At 57.8% G+C, this 19,745-nt stretch overlaps 3 protein-coding genes across 3 annotated transcripts; 1 reads left to right on the top strand and 2 right to left on the bottom strand.

The window, feature by feature from the left end:
* Position 1: 1 nt before the first annotated feature.
* On the top strand, positions 2-3,200 carry DNAAF19 (dynein axonemal assembly factor 19). Its single transcript, XM_074557445.1, has 3 exons — positions 2-535; positions 1,235-1,367; positions 2,593-3,200. Exons 1-3 carry the CDS (start codon positions 399-401, stop codon positions 3,028-3,030), a joined length of 708 nt encoding a protein of 235 aa, XP_074413546.1. The 5' UTR covers positions 2-398; the 3' UTR covers positions 3,031-3,200.
* Positions 3,201-6,704: 3,504 nt separating this feature from the next.
* FAM187A (family with sequence similarity 187 member A) lies at positions 6,705-8,695 on the bottom strand. Its single transcript, XM_026798988.2, has one exon. It carries the CDS (start codon positions 7,947-7,949, stop codon positions 6,705-6,707), a length of 1,245 nt encoding a protein of 414 aa, XP_026654789.2. The 5' UTR covers positions 7,950-8,695.
* Positions 8,696-8,701: 6 nt separating this feature from the next.
* On the bottom strand, positions 8,702-19,396 carry KIF18B (kinesin family member 18B). Its single transcript, XM_074557864.1, has 10 exons — positions 16,847-19,396; positions 15,325-15,698; positions 13,507-13,661; positions 12,973-13,077; positions 12,666-12,776; positions 11,969-12,166; positions 11,719-11,895; positions 10,864-10,973; positions 9,456-10,618; positions 8,702-9,355 (listed from the first exon to the last, which is right to left on the bottom strand). The coding sequence occupies exons 1-10, from the start codon at positions 16,897-16,899 to the stop codon at positions 8,751-8,753; spliced, it is 3,051 nt and encodes a 1,016-aa protein (XP_074413965.1). The 5' UTR covers positions 16,900-19,396; the 3' UTR covers positions 8,702-8,750.
* Positions 19,397-19,745: the final 349 nt, after the last annotated feature.

The raw sequence follows: 19,745 nt of genomic DNA on the forward strand, positions 1-19,745 counted from the left end.
GGAGAGCGGGGCAGCGCGGGGCGGCGGGGCCGGTTGTGCCGGGCGCGGCCGGGGCAGCCGCGGGGGCCTTGCGCGGTGCCGGCGCTCCGGCGGCGGGAGCGGCGCTGTCGCGATAGAGCGCGCGGCCCCGAGGCCCGGCTGTTCATGACCGGGCGGGCTATCGCGATAGAGACAGCGGCAGTGTGTCAGGGCCGTTCGGACAGGGGAGAGGATCCCAGCTGCCACCCACGTGTGCGGCCTTGCGCTGTCACAGTGCGGGGCACAAGGCGGGACTGTCGCGATAAGATCGGGCCCGCCTGGCAGCGCTTTTGTGACATAAGTCTGTCCTCGAAGCCATCGAGGGCAGGGCTGTCCCACAGGGATCCCTGTGCCCCCGCGGCCCGGTGCTGGAGCCGGGCATGGATCCGGCCGGGGCGTTCCCGGTGCTGGAGCGGGAGCTGCGGGCGGCGCTGGCCGAGGACGAGCGGCGGCAGCGGGAGGGCGAGGCCAAGCTGCGGGCGCTGCGCCAGGGCGTGCCCGACTACGACCAGTTCAGGTCCGGGGCCCGGGGAGCGGCCCGAGGGGGCTCCGGGACCCGGAACAGCCCCGAGGGCAGAGCCCGCTGAGATTTGTCCCAAAACTCCTCAGGTGGCTCCTTGTGCGCTGAGATCTGTCCCTGCTCCTGTGGGGGCCTGGCTGTGGCCAGCAGTGGAGTGGCACTGTCCCCTCCCCAGGACACTGTCCCCTCCTCCCATTCCCACCCCAGTCCCCGTTTCTCCCCCAGGCCATGCTGGGAGAGCAGAGCAGAGGGTGGCTGTCCCCTGTGTCCCCTGTGTCCTTCCCAGCCTGTCCTTGCTGTGCCCCGGGGGTGTGGGCAGGCTGGGATGGCAGAGCTGCCCCACAGTTGAGCACTCCCTGTGCCCTCCAAACTCCAGGGATGCATCTGGAGGCTCCCTGTCCTTTGACATCCAGGTAGATCCAGGGCTTTGCCACATTCTGGGACCAGCTCAAATTCCATCCATGGAGTCACATCTGTCTCATTCCCCCTTGCCACTGAGCCCTGAGGGGCAGGAAAACACCTTCAACGGGCTTCTCCCCCAAATATTTTTGTGGGATTCCTGAGAGATTTCAGGTCAGGGCCTTCTTCTCCAGCCTGTCCAGACCCTCTGAGTGCTCACACAGCCCAGAATCAGAAATTGGCCCAGAGAAGCAGCTTGGAGCCTCAAAGTGTCCCTCCTGTCCCCGTTCCCTTCAGGGAGATTGTGCTGGCTTCTCACCTGAAGCCTCTGGAGAAGAAGGACAGGCTGGGACAGAGGAGGAATGTGCTGTGGAATCCCTGTGCAGCCCCAGCTCAGACAGCACCTGCCCATGCTGTGGACATCCCACAGGTGAGGGAGAGGCCCCAGCAGCTGGGAATTCCTCAGGAATCACCTGGGTGTTAATTGGAATGAGGGATTTGCTCAGGATTCACTCTGTGTGTGAGCCAGCCCTCCTGGCCCTTAGAATATTGGGGTTTGGATCAGGCTGCAGAGATTCCCTGAGCACAGGGAATTTATTTAATGGTTTAATAGGCTGAGTTAATTAATCCTGCCCAGTCCTGATGAGCTCACTGGGTCTCTCAGGAGTGGGAAACAGGGACAGGACATTTTCTGTCCCTCCATTTGTGGTTGGAGTCACCTCAGTCCTGTCCCTGCTGGGGTGTCCTGGTCAGTGGGTGTTTCCCATGAGAAGGAAATTTCATGGATTGCCTTACAAACAATCTCAGGGGTTGTTTATGATGCTGGGGTTTCACTGAGCTCTGTTTATTGGATCTTTTGCAGCTCTCCTGGTTGGGGCTTGGGTCACTCCACAGCCATCTGTGCTCACACTGGGTGTCACAGCTCATCCACACTTCCCTTTTCCCCCTGGATTTCCCCCCTGGTTTCTCAGGGTTAAAGGCACCAGGAATTTCCTTATCTTCCCCTTTTCCCCCTGGAGTTCCCTCATTTCTCAGGGTTAAAGGCATCTGGCATTCCCTTTTCCCCCTGGATTTTCCTGGTTTCTCAGGGCTAAAGGCATCTGACATTTCCTTGTGTTCCCCTTTTCCCTCTGAATTTCCCCCCTGGTTTCTCAGGGTTAAAGGCACCTGGCATTTCCTTGCCTTCCCCTTTTCTCTCTGGACTTTCCTGGTTTCTCAGAGTTAAAGACACCTGACATTTCCTTGTCTTTCCTTTTCCTCCTGTTTCTCAGGATTAAAGGCACCTGGCATTCCCTTTTCCCCCTGAAATTCCTTGGTTTCTCAGGTAAAGGCACCTGACATTCCCTTTCCCCCCCCTGGATTTTCCTGGTTTCTCAGTGTTAAATGCATCTGGCTTTTCCTTGTGTTCCCTTTTCCTCCTGTTTCTCAGGATTAAATGCATCTGGCTTTTCCTTGTGTTCCCCTTTTCCCCCTGAATTTTCCCCCTGGTTTCTCAGGGTTAAAGGCACCTGGCTTTTCCTTGCCTTCCCCTTTTCTCCCTGGATCTTGCCAAAGCCCCTGGTAAAAACACCCCAGCTATCCATGGGCTGTTTGGGGTGAGGGAATCAAAGTCTTCAAACAAAACAGAAGGAGCTGAGTGTCCCTTTCTCCTCCAGGAGCTGATCCAGCTGCCCAGCACCGCTGCGGAATTTCACCGCGATTGGCGCCGGTGCCTGAAAAGTGGGACAGACAAATACCAGTTTTTGCTGGAGCTTGGAGGGGAGGCTTTGGGCAGGATCTTCCAGGCTGATGTGGGCTTTGGCCTCCTGGGGGAGTTCCTGACAGTGCTGGCAGAGAACATCCATGCTGGGGACAGAGCTGCCGTCCTTCAGATCCTGCAGAGCCTGGCGGGCACCGGGCGCTTCGGGCTCAACGTGGCTCTGCTGAGCCAGGCAGAGAAGCAGAGCAGCCAGGATTTGTTCAGGAAGCTGCAGAGCAGGGATGGGCAGGCTGCTGGCCAGGGGGAAGCCCATCCCATGGAAACCCACCTGGAAAAGGAAACTGAGGAGGGGAGGACAGTGGTGGAGCTGATGAAGCGGTACCAGGTCAGCTGAGGAACACCAGGATTGAGCAGAAACCTCAAAGATGACGTTGGCATCACTTGTTGTTGTTCACAATAAAGTTTAGCTCCCAGGCTGTGGTGCTGTGATCTCTGAGCAGGGTGTCCTCACAGATGGGTATGGGTATGGAGAAAACCAAGGGAAAGAAAACAGGGTGGTAGTTTTGAAGGAGAAACCCAAACCCAGATTGTGACGTTCACAGGGGATTTTGTTTGAGGGAAGAGACGAGGATCTGACTCCATGTTTCAGAAGGCTGATTTATTATTTTATGATATATATTACGTTGAAACTACACTAAAAGAATAGAAGAAAGGATTTCATCAGAAGACTGGCTAAGAATGGAATAGGAAAGAATGATAACAAAGGTTTGTGGCTTGGCTCTGTCTGAGGCAGCTGGGCTTTGATTGGCCATTAATTACAAACAACCACATGAGACCAATCACAGATGCACCTGTTGCATTCCACAGCAGCAGATAACCATTGTTTACATTTTGTTCCTGAGACTTTTCAGTTTCTCAGGAAAAATCCCAAGGAAAGGATTTTCCATAAAAGATGTGTGTGACACCAGATAGTCCCTTTCCTCCTCCACCCTTGCCCACAGTTACTGAGGGGTTTTAGGAGATGTAATCAATGACAGTGACCACCAGCAAATGGCAGAGCCACCCCAGTCTGCTAACTGGAAGCACCTGCTCCCACCTGCTCTGGAGAAACCAGCAAGCACCTGATGGCAGGTCCAGGTTCATGCCTGAGGTCTGGCATGGGAATATTGGCCTTTGTGGCACCACTTGGGGGGACATGTTTGTCCCTGCACTCTGCTGTGGTGTCGTTCCCTCTCCCTTTGCACACCTGTGGCAGCTGAACACGGGGAATTCAGCAAAAAAAGATCCTGGAGTTACCCAAGATTGGGATTGTCTTGGTTTGGAAAGCCAGGAGTCTGCTAAGGAAGGCAGGAGCCTCCCCTGAAATGGAGAATGTAAACCCTCCCCACCCCTCCAAATTGCTGTAAATTTTAAATCAAGGGGATCTCAGGCAAAAATATGGGAGCAGGAAATAACAGTTCTTTAATAGGGAAAAAAAAAAAAGGGTAAAATAAACACTGCAGTGCACATGAACAACACTGACAGAGTCAGAACCCAACCTGACACCCTGTGGGGTGTTGGTGGCAGTGCCATTGGAATTGTGGCTGCAGTTTTCTTAAGTATCAGATGTGGTTTTGCTGGAGCAGGGGGATCTGCAGAGAAGGATGGATTCTGCCTCTGAAGATCCAGTGGAGGAAGAGGCAGCTGCTGTTCCTCTGGGGAATCCAGTGCAGAAGCCGTGCTGGTGTCTCAGAACCTCTGGATTATATCTGGGTAGCAATGCTTGGCTCCTCCCCCTGGGCTCACATCTCCCAGTGGGATGTTACAGTTCTTATCAGCCATGCAGTGACATTCAATAGCTGTTATCAGCAATGTCCCCTCCCAGGGAGGTGTGAATGTGGTCACTCAAAGAGAGAGATAAGGCAAACTGCCCACATGACAAAGGTAATCTGCCACACAGAAATGGGGCTGGAAACAAAACCTGCACACCTGGGCCAGGGCCGACACCCCCAGGGCTGTTCCCCTCAGCCCTGAGCTGGGGATGTGTGGATGCCATGGGACAGAGAGAGAGAAACAGCAAGCGCTTCTCACAGCGGCTTGTGAGGAGTTTTAGGGAGCTGCAAAGATGTGATAACTTGTTGAGTATAAACAATTTGCAGGTGGTGTTTTTCTACTTTATTTTTCTGTTCCTCTGAAGGGCAGTGCGTGAGAAAGATGTTTCTGTTACTTAGCCAATAGAATAGTGTTGGGGAAGATGAAACAGGATGATTATAAATATGATTGTCTGGCAAAAGATTTTGAGAATATGGAAACTGTCAGCGAGATTGAAATGAAAGCAAGCTTTGAGATCCCTCAGTTACTGAACAACTGGAAAACAATGGTGTGGCCGCTGAAGGTGATGAAACATCCTTTGCTTGCAGACAGGCCCAAGGGTCAGAGCAGACCCTGCAGCTTGGCAGAAGGGGCCCAAAGAGGAGTTTTTAGGGTTTAAAATGTAACACAGTGTGGTAATGTAATGATTGTTATAGGCTGTATGAAAATGCTGTAGGATTTGTATCTTGTACTGGATTGCTTAGTGAGAATTGGAATATTCAACACAGAAGAAGATTTATTGTATTGGAACGGGAACTTCACTCCCTTATGCTTTTGCTCTCTCCCCCTCTCTTCTCTCAGGCCTGCTCTGAGCTGTGGCTGCAGCTCCCAGCAGGGCCCTGCACCCAGGCCCTTTGCAATAAACCCCAAATTCCACAACCTGGCTGCAGAGATCTCTCATCTCCATCTGTCCCCACCATCCTACCCCCCTGACACTTCCACAGACAGAATCTGTTGTGCCACTCTGTAAAAACCGCGCGGTTCTTTTGAATAAAACCTTCTTTGCCTTTTCTACCATCCTGTCTCTCACCTGTTCCTGCCTCAATCTTGGCACGAGAATGACAGGGATGTTGCTCCCCAGGGGCTCTGTTCATGTGCTCTCTGCTGCCTGGCTGCAAAGCTGCCCCTGGATTTTCCAGCCAGGTCCTTTCCCAGTTCCAGGGCTGTCACAGACGGAGCCTCTGGCTGTCACTTCAGCCCGTGCTGCTGCCGGGGGAGCAGCCCAGGTGGCTGCATGCTTTTCCAGCCAGCTCCCAGCTGGGCTCCTTGGTGGCTTCTGGATTCCTGCCTGCACAAATCCCTGAGCTGTGCTGGAATTCTGCCCTTCCTGCTGCCAGCCCTGCCTCCCAACAAGCAAAACCACGGCTGCAGAGGGTGCAGGAACAGCCCTCAGCTCCCAGCACTGCAGGGGTTAATCCTGGGGGAGTGAGGATTATAGGGCAGTGGGGGAAGCACTCTGGATTATATTGGGAGATTTTTAGGGATTCAGAGGGCGAGGCTGCCAGGTGAATCTTGGTGGCTGTGTTCCCCCTGGCCTGCGCACACAACCCTGGCTGGTGCCACCATGGGGACACTGCCACCATGGGCACACTGTCAGGCTCTGTCCTGGGCTGAGTTTGGTGGCAAAATGTCCAGGCCTGGAGCTGCCTCTCTGTGTGTGAGCCCTCCCAGCTCATGCTGGGGCTTTGTTGCCCTTCAAGGACCCAGCCAGCTGCACCCTGCTCCATCCCTCGGTGTGGGAGATGCAGATTGTTTTCCATAGCTCTGTCCCTCCCTGATTTTGCTTCTCATGGCATCACCAGGTGTTTGGCTCACCATCATCGACCCACAGTGCTCTCCCAGACAGCAGGATTTCCCTTGGGAATGCTGAAATCCTCAAGTCACATCCTCAAACAAAGGAGATGAGCCTGGAGGGCACATCCTGCTCCCTGCTGAAACCCTGCAGAAATGCCACGACCTTTGGGGGACGTGTAGGATGACTCTGTCAGGCACAAACATTGACTCCCAATTCTGTGCTGAGTTAAAAACACCTCAAAAGCAGAGACAGTTCTGAAGAAAATTGCCAGATTATTTGAAAAAAAAAAACCAAAACACTTTCCATTCAAAAAGTCAAAACCAAACATTGAAAAAATGTTGAAACCACAATAGGCTAAAATGGTCCTCACATTGGAAATTCCCTGCATGAGGGTGATCCAAGCTGTCCAAGTGGTGGAGCTGCTACAACTTGGCCAGTTTCCTGAACACCTCAGCCCTGCAGTGGGACAGGTGGATGAGGAAGAAGATGCCGACGATGACGGCGAAGCTGATGCCCACAGCCCTCATGACGAAGATGGACTCGGGGTCGCTGGGGCTGCGCTGGCGCCGCGGCTCGAAGGTGACAGTGAGCTGGAAGCCGGCCACCAGCTCGCCCTCCCGCCAGCAGAAGTAGGTGGCTTTGTCCCTCCTGCGCAGCCGCTGCAGGTGCAGGTGGTTCCCGTGGTCGATGAAGAGCCTCATGTGCTTCCTCACCCCCACCAGGTAGTGGGCACGGTAGAGCCGCACGGATCCCTTGTCCCAGGCCACGGCGTGCTCCGGCCGTGCCCCCGGGCACGAAATCACCAGGTCAGTTTTGGGGGGCTGGTTGTGGTACTGGATGGGGACACGGGGCAGCTGCGGCTTCTCGCCCAGCTTGTAAACGACGTTGGAGATGGACTGCACGCCCTCTGCGGGGGCTTCCTTCTGCTGGCAAGGGGCCAGGCAGCTCCTGACGGCCACCTCGGGGCTGCGGAGGCGGATGAGGCGCCCGAAGGGTTTGGGCACGGCCCTGGAGCCGCAGGAGCTGACGTTGGGCAGCGCCGTGCGGTACCGGGGTTTCAGCTGGGCGCTCTGCACATAGCACAGCCCGATGCGCCGCTGCTCGCCCCGCACCCCGCAGCGGTCACAGCGCGTCCAGTCCCAGAACGTGGTGAACAGCGTAAACTCCTTCTCCTTGTGGTCCTCTTGGACGTGCTGGTCTTTATCCAGGAAAGCCACGGTGATCTTCTTGGTGGGCTGCACGTCCACGTCGTAGCCGTAGAAGAAGAGCCCTTCCTTGGTGCCGCACAGGTAATGGCCAGAGTCCCTCACCTGGGCTCGGAACACGATCAGGCTGAACAGGCGGATGCTGAAGCGCCTCAGGAGGTCGCTGCCCGCGCGCACCTGCTTGGAATCCACGATCACGGTGCCGTTGAAGTCCGTCAGCACCGTGGTTTCGTGGCTGTGCAGGTTCTTCTGGAAGTACCAGACCACAGAGGAGGCCTCCTCGGGTTTGCACTTGCAGGGCAGCTCGAAGGTCATGTCTGCCAGGTAGGCGACGTTCTCAAACACCAGGAAGGCGGGACACGCCGTCTTCTTGAACACATCCCCTTTCTTCTCAATGGCAAAGGCCTGGAGAACATCCAGCAGGGACAGGAGAATGGTGGCTCCCAGCAGCCTCGTCCCCATCACTGAAGGTGCTCCCTGGCCCAGCAGAACTCACAGAGCCCAGGCAGGGATCTGCTGGGAGCATCCTGCCCTGGAGCAGCCCAGCCTCTGTCGCCCTCTCTGAAAGCTGCTCTGGAGCGTTGTCACCCACGTGCCTGGCAACAATGGAGCTGTGCTGGGACCAGCGGAACCCCCAACGCCTCATCATGGTTTGAGCTGGGTGGGATCTTGGAGAGGATCTCTAGTGCAGATCAACATCTTCATAGCTGTGCCGTTGGGAAGGTATTGGCTTTTGGGGCAGTGGATTGTGTTTTAATGATTAGGTCAAAGAGAACCTTCAACCATGGCCTGGCCAGTCTGATGAGGGGGAGGGCTTGGAGGGTGGGATCCAATGTGGCAATGTTTGTGCCATTGTTTCCTCCTGGGGAGGAAACCAGGCCACCCTGATATTCCTTGGCTCAAGATGAGAATCACAGGGCACAAAGAAGTGCCTGGACACAAAGAGTCACAGCATGGGGAACAAACAAGAACTGGAAATGTGAGTGTGCAGTGGCAGAGCATTGCAATGACAGTGGGACAGCTCACCTGGCAGGGATGTTGTCATGGATGGCCATGGCCACGTGCCCCCCACATCCCTCACCTGCACTCTGGGACACTCAGCAGAGGAACCCACAAGCCCTGGGATGATGGAGAAGGAGGACAGAACCCAACCCCAGAGCCAGAACCATTTCCAGGCTCCCCACACGAGGAGGAGGCAGGAGAGAACAGCCGCATGTTGACCCTTGGATTTGGGACAGAACAATTTATTAAAAACACAACAACCTATTTCCTAAACCCACTCATAACCTGCAAACACACATACAGCACTGTGCCAACAGAGGGGGCACAGAGGTGGGCACTGGGCTGGAACCACGGCCAGAAGGGTGGTATGGGGCAGGAGTTGCTCGAGGAGCTGCCGGAGGAGCTGGAGGCCTTTGGGGTTTGGGCGCTGGGAGGGGTGCTGGGGAGGGGGCTCGTGGGGGCTTCCCGGGGCTCTGGCTGCTGCTGCTGCTGCTCAGGGTTTGGGGGAAGCAGCTCTGGAGCCGGCCCGGGCAGGGGGCTGGGGGTCCGTGCTGGTGCCGCAGTGCCAGGGCTCTGGGTGCCCGGCGGAGGGCAGGGCTGGCAGCTGGCACTGCTGGCACTGCGGGGCTGCAGGGGCACGGGGGAGCTCTGCCCTGCCCCAGGAGCGCTTGCTGCCTTCCAGCCCCGCTGGCGCTTCCTCCGTGCTCGGGAGCCACGGGAGCTTTCTGATTGGGAATCGCTGCTCGACTCGAGCATCCTCATCACCGGCCACACAGAGATGGGGCTGGAGCACGGGGAGAGCTCCTGGCAGCACAGCGGGGCCGTGATGGGCACAGGGGAGTCTGGCACGGTCACAGGAGCCTCGGCTGAAAGAGCAGAGAAGAAACAGAATCACCTCCGTGTCTGCAGCTCAGGAGCATCCCCAACCCCCGGGGCACCCCCACTGTCCCCATCCCAAATCCTCACCTGCAGAGCTCAGCTGCATTCCTGGGGCTGGGGCAGCCTCGCTGAGCTCTTCAAGGCAACAGGGAAGTGCAGCTTCCTCCAGCCCTGGGGACTCCTCCAGCCCTGAGGACTCCTCCAGATATTTGGGCTCCTCCAGATCTTCGGGCTCCTCCAGCCCTGAGGACTCCTCCAGATCTTCAGGCTCCTCCAGCCCTGAGGACTCCTCCAGATATTTGGGCTCCTCCAGCCCTGGGGACTCATCCAGATCTCTGGGCTCCTCCAGCCCTGGGGACTCCTCCAGATATTTGGGCTCCTCCATCCCTGAGGACTCCTCCAGCCCTGGGGACTCCTCCAGCCCTGAGAACTCCTCCAGATATTTGGGCTCCTCCAGCCCTGGGGACTCCTCCAGATATTTGGGCTCCTCCATCCCTGAGGACTCCTCCAGCCCTGGGGACTCCTCCAGCCCTGAGAACTCCTCCAGATCTTTGGGCTCCTCCAGCCTTATGGACTCTTCCAGCCCTGTGGTCTCCTCCAGCCTTATGGATTCCTCCAGCCCTGTGGAATCCTCCAGATCTTTGGGCTCCTCCAGCCCTGTGGCCTCCTCCATTCCTGTACGTTCCTTCAGCCCTGTGAGCTCCTCCAGCTCTGTGGGTTTCTCCATCCCTATGAGCTTCTCCATCCCTGTGGGTTTCTCCATCCCTGTGGGTTCTTCCATCCCTGGGAGCTCCTCCATCCCTGGGAGCTCCTCCAGCCCTGTGGGTTCCTCCATCCCTGGGAGCTCCTCCATCCCTGTGAGCTCCTCCATCCCTGTAAGCTCTTCCAGCCCTGTAAGCTCTTCCAGCCCTGTGAGCTCTTCCAGCCCTGTGGGCTCCTCTGTCCCTGGGAGCTCCTCCATCCCTGAGAGCTCCTCCATCCCTGCAAGCTCCTCCAGCCCTGTGGGCTCCTCTGTCCCTGGGAGCTCCTCCATCCCTGGGAGCTCCTCCATCCCTGGGAGCTCCTCCATCCCTGAGAGCTCCTCCAGCCCTGGGAGCTCCTCCAGCCCTGGGAGCTCCTCCATCCCTGTAAGCTCTTCCATCCCTGTAAGCTCTTCCAGCCCTGTGAGCTCTTCCAGCCCTGTGGGTTCCTCCAGCCCTGTGGGCTCCTTCACTTCCTTTGTCTTCTCAGTCATTTCATCAGGGCAGAGGCTGTGAGTACAGATTTGGGGTAAGAGTGTCAAACTTGGAACATAGGACATTCCCAAGCTGTAAATCCCCTCCTGGAGGGCCTGAGCTGTGAGGTGTGTGTGCACCTGTGGGTGACAAGGCGCCCAGGGACAGGCCAGCATCTCCAAGCTCAGCCCTGCTCCCCACATCCATCCAACCATGGACAGCCCAGTCTGCCCAGGCTGAGAGGAGACAGCAGAACATGAGGAGGACACACAGACACTCACTTCTGCTCCTGGTCCTGCTGAAGGGGACTCGGTGTCTTGGTCTGGAACTGCAGATCGGGCGGGGAGGCTGTTCTGGAGCTGCAGGGAGACGCCCCGGGCTCCTGCAGGGACTGGAGTCAGGCAGTGGTTAAAAACACAACAGTGCAGCATGAACCCATCTCCAGGGCTGCTCCTCAGCCTCCTCCAGGCTCCAAGGGGTTGGTGGCACACCTACCCCTTCCCCTCCCCCTTTCCCCAGGCTTAAAAAGACACGGGACCATGTGGTTGCTGTTCTGTTGGAGCTGTTACCAGAGCAGAGATCTGTGACCCTGGAATAAAACTCTGGATCTAACTCTCCGGCAGAATCCATCTCCTTTTCCTCTTCACCTCGCCTAAAGCCTTTCCACCAGAGGTAAACCTGAGTTCCTGCTTGCCTGGACTTGTTCCAAGTGCCAGCTGCAACATCCAGCCAGCCAAAGGTGTCTCTGAGGTGAAACCACCACAGCTGCCGCCCTTGGTCAAGCAGCAAGGGCCAGACCAGCCCAGGCATGTCCCATCCAGCTATATTGGTATTTAATTCCAATATGTTGGTATTTAATTCCAATATATTGGCGCCCAACGTGGGGCAGCTTTATCCTGGGGATGGATCAGTCAGGGAAGAGACCCCTGAGGTGGCACCCTCGCTTTTGCTGCAACATCCAGCCAGCCAAAGGTGTCTGTGGGGTGAAACCCCCACAGCTGCTGCCCTTGGTCAAGCACCAAGGGCCAGATGAGCCCAGGCACGTTGTGCCCGGCAATATTGGGATCATATTCCAATACACCCCACCACGGACCCCCCATCCGCTCCCGAGCCCGCGGGGCCGTCCCGGTGCTCACCGGCAGCGTGATGTGCCGGGCGCGGCTGGCGAAGCGCAGCGTGCTGTAGGTGTCGGGGCCGGCGGGCGCCGCGGGGCTCACGGCGGCGATCACGGTGCTGCGGAAGCTGCCCACCAGCGAGTCCTTCAGCAGCAGGGTCAGTTTGCTGTCCCGGAACGGCACGTGGCTCTGCCCGCCCTGTCCCGAGACAGCGCTCAGCTCCAGGCCGTGGGGACACCATCCCGGAGCCGCCCCAGGGAGCCGCACTCACCTTGGCTCCGGCCAGAGCACGGACCACGCTTTTGAAGGCCAGCAGGGAGCGGTTGATGCTGGTGCCCTCCCACATCCCCTCTCCCCGGCCCGGCGTGTCCCAGGCTCGCTCCGAGCCCGCCAGGTCGATGAAGCTCAGCTTGGCCACACGCGGGTCCCTGGCGGGGCCACCAGTGAGGTCCCAGTGCTTCACCTGGATCTGGGGACAGAGGGGGCTGAGATGGCTCCACACACGTACTCCAGGCTCTGTGCTTTCAGGGAGCCTTTTCAAGAGTCAGGGAATCCAGAGGGAGGAGAGGAACGTGGCATGTTGAAAGGATGAGCCAAACACCCTGTGATGACACAAGGAGCAGAGCCAGGGAAGGGATGTGGCAGGGAAGGACAGCTATGGGAACAATCAGCATCTCCCACACTCGGTGACAGAGAGGGGTATGGCTGGGCAGGTCCTCAGAGGGGTTGGAAAAGCATGAAGCTGCCTGCCAGCAGCAAGGGGCAAGGCAGCAGGCTCAGGCTGAAGTGACAGCCCTGGAATTGGGCAAGGACCTGGCTGGAACTGAAATCCAGGGGCAGCTTTTCATCCAGAGCACATGAACAGAGCCCCTGGGGAGCAACATCCCCAGCTCAGGGTTGAGGGGGACAGCCCTGGGGCTGCCCAGGTATGCAGGTTTGTTTCGAGCCCCATTTGCATCAGCCCTCACCTGGAAGATGGCGTGGGAGCGGGAGGAGGCGGCGTTGGCCTTGGTGGAGCGCTGGGCCCGGTTTTTGTTGCCTTTGGCCAACAAGGCCAGGAGCTGCTCTGGAGTTGTGGGCTGGGGGAGAAGGGGCAGGGGCTGGATTAGCACCTGGACACCCCGAGGCCGAGCAGCCCCGGGCAGTGCCAGCTCTGTGGGCCCTGGCAGCTCGGGGCCACCTCTGGAGCCTGGAGCACCTGGGACCTCCCCAGCCCGTGTCCCCAGGGCTCCCAGCACCGTGCAGATGAGTCTGTCCCAGCCCTTGTGCCCAGACCTGGTGCAAGGAGAGGCCCTGTGCCACGACTCCTTTCCCGGGCTGCTCCCAGACGTTCAGAGGGCCCTGGGGCTTCAGCAGGTCATAGACACGTTCCTTGTACACCTGGAGCAGGACACGGAGGTCAGCCTGAGGTTTAATTCTCTAGGAGAGAGCTGGGTACCCCTGCAGGATCTGGCTCAGCCAGGGGTTCCCCCTGACCCCACCTCTGGCACCTCATTCCACCAGAGCAGCTGATGGGGCTCAGAAGGCAGGGCCAGCTCCCAGAGCTTTGCTGGGCGCTTCTCCCAACCCCGCTCCTCTCCAGCCCTTCCAGGAGGCCCTCACTGCTCTGTGGAGCACAGCAAGGGAGAGAAAAGCCCAGCTCCGGCTGAGAGGGAGGAACAGCAGCAGGTGGATGATCCTGCTCCCAGCCAGGCTGCCCTGCCAGCCCCAGGGCACACTGCAGGTACCCCGAGTGTGGCTCTGGATCAACCCCAAATCTCCTCCCTGGGGACCCTGAGGCAGGAGGGGACACGCTGAGCCACAGCAAACCTGCTGGTAGGAGACCAGGACCTCCCAGCTCCTGTCCTTCATGGCCTCGAGCCTCTTGTAGAGCTCCACCGTGGCCAGGTGCACAATGCCAGGAGTCCTCTTGGTGCCCACCATGGTGTGGGTCTTCCCAACCCCTGAGGCTCCGTAGGCAAACACTGCAGGGAAAAGAGGTGGGAGGTGAAATGATCTGAGAGCAGGAGAGGAGGAGGAGGAGGAGGAGGAGGAGGAGGAGGAGGAGGAGGAGGAGGAGGAGGAGGAGGAGAAGGAGAAGGAGAAGGAGAAGGAGAAGGAGAAGGAGAAGGAGAAGGAGAAGGAGAAGGAGAAGGAGAAGGAGAAGGAGAAGGAGAAGGAGAAGGAGAAGGAGAAGGAGAAGGAGAAGGAGAAGGAGAAGGAGAAGGAGAAGGAGAAGGAGAAGGAGAAGGAGAAGGAGAAGGAGAAGGAGAAGGAGAAGGAGAAGGAGGAGAAGGAGAAGGAGGAGGAGGAGGAGAAGGAGAAGGAGAAGGAGAAGGAGAAGGAGAAGGAGAAGGAGAAGGAGAAGGAGAAGGAGAAGGAGAAGGAGAAGGAGAAGGAGAAGGAGAAGGAGAAGGAGAAGGAGAAGGAGAAGGAGAAGGAGAAGGAGAAGGAGAAGGAGAAGGAGAAGGAGAAGGAGAAGGAGAAGGAGAAGGAGAAGGAGAAGGAGAAGGAGAAGGAGAAGGAGAAGGAGAAGGAGAAGGAGGAGAAGGGAGGAGAGCTTATCTGCTTCCCACACAGATAAGACACAAGGTAAAACTCATAACCTTCCCCACTGCTCCTCGGGGCAGTTTTCCTCCCTGGTTTCAGCCTCTCTAGCGCATCAGGGACAGAAGGAGCCTCCAGGTGAGTGCTGCTCCCATGCTCAGGTCACCTCTGACCCTCTCCCCACGAGGCATTTCTGCTTCCTCTCTTTCACCCCCATGTTCCAGCACCTCCTCTGAGGCCTCCCCATCAGGGTGGGATGCAGTGATCTGGAGCCTCAGCCCTCTCCTGACTCAGTGCTGGGGCCTGGGGACAGGGACAGCCCTTCAGTGGCTCTCAGGAGCTGGATCAGCATCCCCTGGTGTGAGCTCCTGGCGCAGGGAGTGCTGGGCTGCTCCTGGGAATGCTCCTGTGCCGTGCAATGCTGGAACAGCTCTGGATCAGGGCTGTGGGAGCTGTCCAGGACCTGTCAGACCTGGATCTATGGAGCCATTCAGACTGGAAAGAGATGGCAAAGCCAAGGGGCTCTTTCTCCATGCATCCACCACACTTCTACCCATCCTTCCTGACCCAGGAGAGACAAGAGCAAGTAATCCTTGTTCCTCAAAATGCTTGGCCAGCTCTGCCCAGGGAGGAGGTGAGGCTGAGGGAGGGGGCTGTGTCTCAAAGGGATTTAGGGTCTCTGGGGAGTCTCTGGGGGTCCAGGGGAGCTGTAGGAGCATGAAGGGGTTTGTGGGGTCGTTTAGGATCCAAAGAGACCCAAAGAGAGGCCAGGGTTTTGGTGAAGGCTGTGGGAGCCTGAAGAGGGTTCAGGCTCATGGGGAGCTCCAAAGGGGCACAGGATTGGCACAGGGAGGGGTGGGCACAGACCACGGCAAGGGTTCTCTCTGTCCCAACACCCACATCCATCCTCTGCACCCCATTCCCAGAGTGCTGAGCACTGCTGGAACCAACTCTCTTCAGGCTGTGTAGTTTTAGGGTGCTGTTGTGTCACCCCATTCCCAAAGATGCCTGGGGGCTTCCAAATCACATCCTGAGCCCCCCCAGCCTGGCAGGGATGGGGCAGGGGCTCCTGCAAGGATCAGGGCTGTGTCAAGGACTCACCGGAGCAGTTGTAGCCAGCGAGGAGCGTGTCCAGCAGAGGCAGCGTGGTGTGCTCGAACACCTCCTCCTGCGTGGCCCTCTCGCCAAAAACGCGGTCGAACTCGAACTCGAGGCTCCTGCGGCGGCGGCCGGGGCTGGGGCCGGGGCCGGTGCCGGTGCCGCCGGGCTCCTCGGAGGTGAAGAGCACGGCGCGCTGGTTCAGGACGTGCAGGACGGAGGGCGCAGCTCGCTCCCGGGGGTTGGGGGGTCTCACACGCAGCACCACGGCCACGGAGCCCTCCTGGGGAGGGGCCTCTGCCCCCCAACAGGCACCTGGGGCTGGGGCATCGGGCTGCTCAGGGCTCCCCATCCACTGATCCTGGTCCTCCTGTGGTCTGGGGGGGGTAGGGTCAGCTGGATGTTGAGATCCCCCAGGCTGGGCGAGCTCTCAGAGCTTTCCCCCTCCCTGGGGTCTGTGCCCACCCATCCCTGTGCCAATCCTGGTGTCCCTTTGGAGCTCCCCATGAGCCTGAACCCCTTCAGGCTCTCACAATCTCTCCCAAAACCTTCACCCCTCTTCGGGTCTCTTTGGATTCCAAACAACCCTACAACCCTTTCATGCTCCTACTGCTCCTCTGGACCCCACAGAGACTCTCCAAAAACCCTAAATCCCTTTGAGACACAGTCTCCTCCTACAGCCCAACATCCCCCTTCCAGCACACTCAGCCTCACCCTCTTTTGGCCCCCACAGCCCCTCTCATGACAGAATCCCAGAATCCTGGAATCCCAGAATTCCAGAACCACAGAAACACAGAATCCCAGAATCTCAGAATAATGAGGTTGGAAGAGACCTCTAAGATCACCAAATCCAATCTATGCCCTAATGTCGCAGACAACTTTTATAAAAAAATCTTTTCATTAGGATTTTTTCTCCTGAGAAGCTGAGAGGCCTCAGGGACAAAATGCAAACAATGGTTATCTGCTGCTGTGGAATGCAACAGGTGCATCTGGGATTGGTCTCATGTGGTTGTTTCTAACTAATGGCCAATCACAGCCCAGCTGGCTCAGACTCTGTCTGATACACAAACCTTTGTTATCATTCTTTTCTATTCTTAGCTTAGCCAGCCTTCTGATGAAACCTTTTCTTCTATTCTTTTAGTATAGTTTTAATGTAATATATATAATAAAATAATAAATCAAGCCTTCTGAAACATGGAGTCAGATCCTCATCTCTTAGCTCATTTTAGGACCCCTGTGAACACCGTCTCACCCTAACACCTCAACTCCCCACATTTTGGCCCCCACAGCCCCTCTCACGACAGAATCACACAATAATGAGGTTGGAAGAGACCTCTAAGCTCATCAAGTCCAACCCATACCCTAAGACCTCACCTAGACTCCAGCACCATGTCCAGTCTTTTTTTAAACACACCCAGAGACGGTGATTGCACCACCTCCCTGGGAAGAGCATTTATTCCTCTTTCCACCCCCCCATCGCTCCTCAGAGCCCCCTCCCACAGCCCTGCAGCCCCCCAGAACTGACCCAGCCACCGCATTCTCCGCGGGGACAGCAGCACCCACGCCTGAGGTCGGCATGGCCGGGCAAGGGACGAGGCAGAGCCCCGGTCACCGGGAACGCCGAGAGCGGAGCGGCCACCGGAGCGCGGCTGAGCGGGCACAGCGCGGCCGTTGTCACCGGGGACCCGCCGGTGCCTGGCAGCCCTGGAACGTTGGCGCTTGTGGCCATGGAGCCGGGCCGGGAACAACGGAGCCCCCGAGGATGCATTGCCGAGGAATGACGGCGTCACTGAGGGGTTTGGGCTGGACCCGGAGCGGCGATCTCGCCCTCCTCTGGCCGGGATGCGTTTGGTGTTCGGGGTTCGGGGTTTGGCTCGGGGGCAGCTTTTCCTCCACCAGAGCCCCCCAGTTCTTCTCTGCAGATTCCCAGCTCTTCACCCACTTTGTGCTGTCCCTGTGCAGGTGCAGCCCCTTCCCTTGGTTTCATTGAACTTCGCTCTGTCCTTCTCTGCAGCCTCTCAGCTATTCTCCCACTCTGTGCTGGTGCAGCCCCTTCCCTCGGCTTTACTGAACATCACTGTGACCTCTTGGTCCCACTTCTCCAGCTTGTCCTGGATGTCACCAGCACTGCAGCTTTGTGTCACCTTTGTGAACGAACTGATGGTGGCCTTGAGCCGCTGTGTCAGTGAGGAAGGGGCTGCAGAGCCCTGGTGCCATCCAGAGCCCTCAGGGACACCTTTGTCACCTTGTCACCATCCAGCCAGTCCCTGACCCCCCTCTCACAGCCGTGTCCCCCCAGCTCGGGGATGAGGATGGATTTTGGAAGGGGATGAAGGCAGCTCCAGGCAGTGGGTGCAGCTGTGGATTGGGGTGTCTGGGGATGGGGATTAGGGTTTCTGTGGATTGGGATGCCTGGGGATGTAGATTAGGGTGTCTGGGGATAGGAGTGTCTGGGGATGGGGATTGGAGTTTCTAGGGATGGGGATTGGGGTGCCTGGGAATGCTGCTCTGCCACAGTTTGGGGTCTGCAATGAGGGTCCCTCGTGCTGAGGAGCACATGTAGGGCACAAAGCTGCCGGGGCAGCTGCCCTGGGAGTGCAGGGGAAATGGGCAGAGCCCCCAGCAAGTGGGCAGGAGCTGGCACTGACCCAAAGGGCCCTGCAGCGCCAGGGAGGTGACAGGGACACAGCAGGAGAGGATGGCTCAGCAGGAACACCCCACTGCCAGGAGGGGATGGAGCCTGGGAGGTTCTTTGTTGGCTCCATCCCGAGCTGTTACTGAGCTGCTGCAGCAGGATTAGATTCCTTAAAGGAGCCAGAGTCTAGGACTGCTCTCTGGGAGCCCTGGGGCTGACTTGGAGAGGAAACCAGGAGCAAATGTGGGATGGGGTGTGGGGGAGCCAACAGAGCCCCAGGGCCAGTCTGGGTGGGAGTGCAGCTGCCAGAGCAGCTCCAGGATGGGTGGCAGGGAAGTTTCCTGAACAGTTTCTGACCCAGATGGGATCCCAGGTCACTTTCCTTCTCCAAACATCCAGCACCAGGTGACAGACCCAATACGTCAATATGTAGGGAACAATCAACTATTTTTTGTGATTTTGTATTGATAATATTTTCTGGCCTATGGCAACTCTGTTGACCTTAATTTTGTTGCTTGGTACCTGCAATAATAATGTGTGTCAGGGTAATGTTAAATCCCTTTTGTTTCTGAATATATTAGCAGGAATGCCACACTAAAATCAAGGGAGGAATTCCTGGTGAGGAATCTCTGGAGCTGCTGCTGTGAAGGGGCAGGAATGTGACTGCCAGAGGGGCTCTGGGATGGATGGATGGATGGATGGATGGATGGATGGATGGATGGATGGATGGATGGATGGATGGATGGATGGCCAGAAAGGTTCCTGAACAATTGCTGACCCATGTGGGACCCCAGCCCACCTTCCTTCTCCAAACACCCAGCTGCTGATGCTGGATTTCACCTGGGAGAGTGTTAAAATTTCCTGAGCAGATTCCACATTAGTTCTAAGAGTGGTTTTGATTGTCTTCATTTGTGCAGCATTTTGGTGCAGTTACCGCAGTGGATGGAGCACAGAGCTGGGCTGTGGGTCTGAAGGAGCCGGGCTGGAGCGAGCCTGGAATCCTTTAACCACTTTGAAGGATGCAGTGTGAAATGTTTACAATCCTGGGCTGTGCCCTGTGCTGGACACTGTGTTTGGTGCGCAGTGATTCCCTCCCGAGGCACTTCCATGGCAGAGCTGCCGGGCTGTGCGGCCGGGCCGGGCACACACCCCGGGGAAGAAGCCGCTCCCTCGGGAATGGTGCCGGTGCTCAGGGAGACTCCCGGGAAAGGGGATCCAGGGCAGGGAGAGGCGCCTCGGCTCCAAGCCGTTCTTGTAGCTATTTAGGCCATGGCGGTGACACCGTCTCCTCAGGGCCCGCTCAGCCCCTCACGACCTGCCGCCCTCTTCAGCCACGGGCTCCTCACTGTGCCTGCGCCGGCACTTCCTCTGGGGCCTCAAAACCCCTCGCATAGGGCACTGCACCCGCTTAGTGCACCCGGCCCCGGCCCCGGCCCCGGCCCCGGCCCCGGCCCCGGCCCCGGCCCCGGCCCCTCTGCTCTAAGCAAGTTCCTACCCCCGCACCGCCTTTAAATTGCCCGCGAGGCCCCGCCCTTCTCTCTGATTGGCTCCGCGCCCCTTTCCGAGTCCCATTGGTTGCACCCCGCGCGATGCCTCATGGGAGTTGTAGTTCCGAGCCCCGCGCGATGCGCTATGGGAGCTGCGGTCTCGGCGCCGCCTGCGCCCCCTGCCGGTGGGAAGCGGCTCCTGCAGCTCCGAGCCCCGGCGGGCGAGAGAGGGGAAGGTCCCGGGGGTACCGGGGGTCCTGGAAGATCCAGGGGGGCCCTGGGAAGTTCCGGAGGGTCCCCAG

This window comes from Zonotrichia albicollis, chromosome 23 (genome assembly GCF_047830755.1).
Source record: "Zonotrichia albicollis isolate bZonAlb1 chromosome 23, bZonAlb1.hap1, whole genome shotgun sequence".
In the NCBI taxonomy this organism is placed as follows: domain Eukaryota; kingdom Metazoa; phylum Chordata; class Aves; order Passeriformes; family Passerellidae; genus Zonotrichia; species Zonotrichia albicollis.

Bases quoted from the DNA above. Each gene is read 5' to 3' on its own strand.
- DNAAF19 (XM_074557445.1), top strand. From the start codon at position 399: ATGGATCCGGCCGGGGCGTTCCCGGTGCTGGAGCGGGAGCTGCGGGCG. The intron at 536-1,234 runs GTCCGGGGCCCG...CGTTCCCTTCAG, and splicing joins CCCGACTACGACCAGTTCAG to GGAGATTGTGCTGGCTTCTC. The intron at 1,368-2,592 runs GTGAGGGAGAGG...TTTCTCCTCCAG, and splicing joins ATGCTGTGGACATCCCACAG to GAGCTGATCCAGCTGCCCAG.
- FAM187A (XM_026798988.2), bottom strand. From the start codon at position 7,949: ATGGGGACGAGGCTGCTGGGAGCCACCATTCTCCTGTCCCTGCTGGAT.
- KIF18B (XM_074557864.1), bottom strand. From the start codon at position 16,899: ATGCCGACCTCAGGCGTGGGTGCTGCTGTCCCCGCGGAGAATGCGGTG. The intron at 11,896-11,968 runs GTGAGTGCGGCT...GTCTCGGGACAG, and splicing joins GTGCTCTGGCCGGAGCCAAG to GGCGGGCAGAGCCACGTGCC. The intron at 10,974-11,718 runs GTGAGCACCGGG...GCCTGACTCCAG, and splicing joins CCCGGCACATCACGCTGCCG to TCCCTGCAGGAGCCCGGGGC.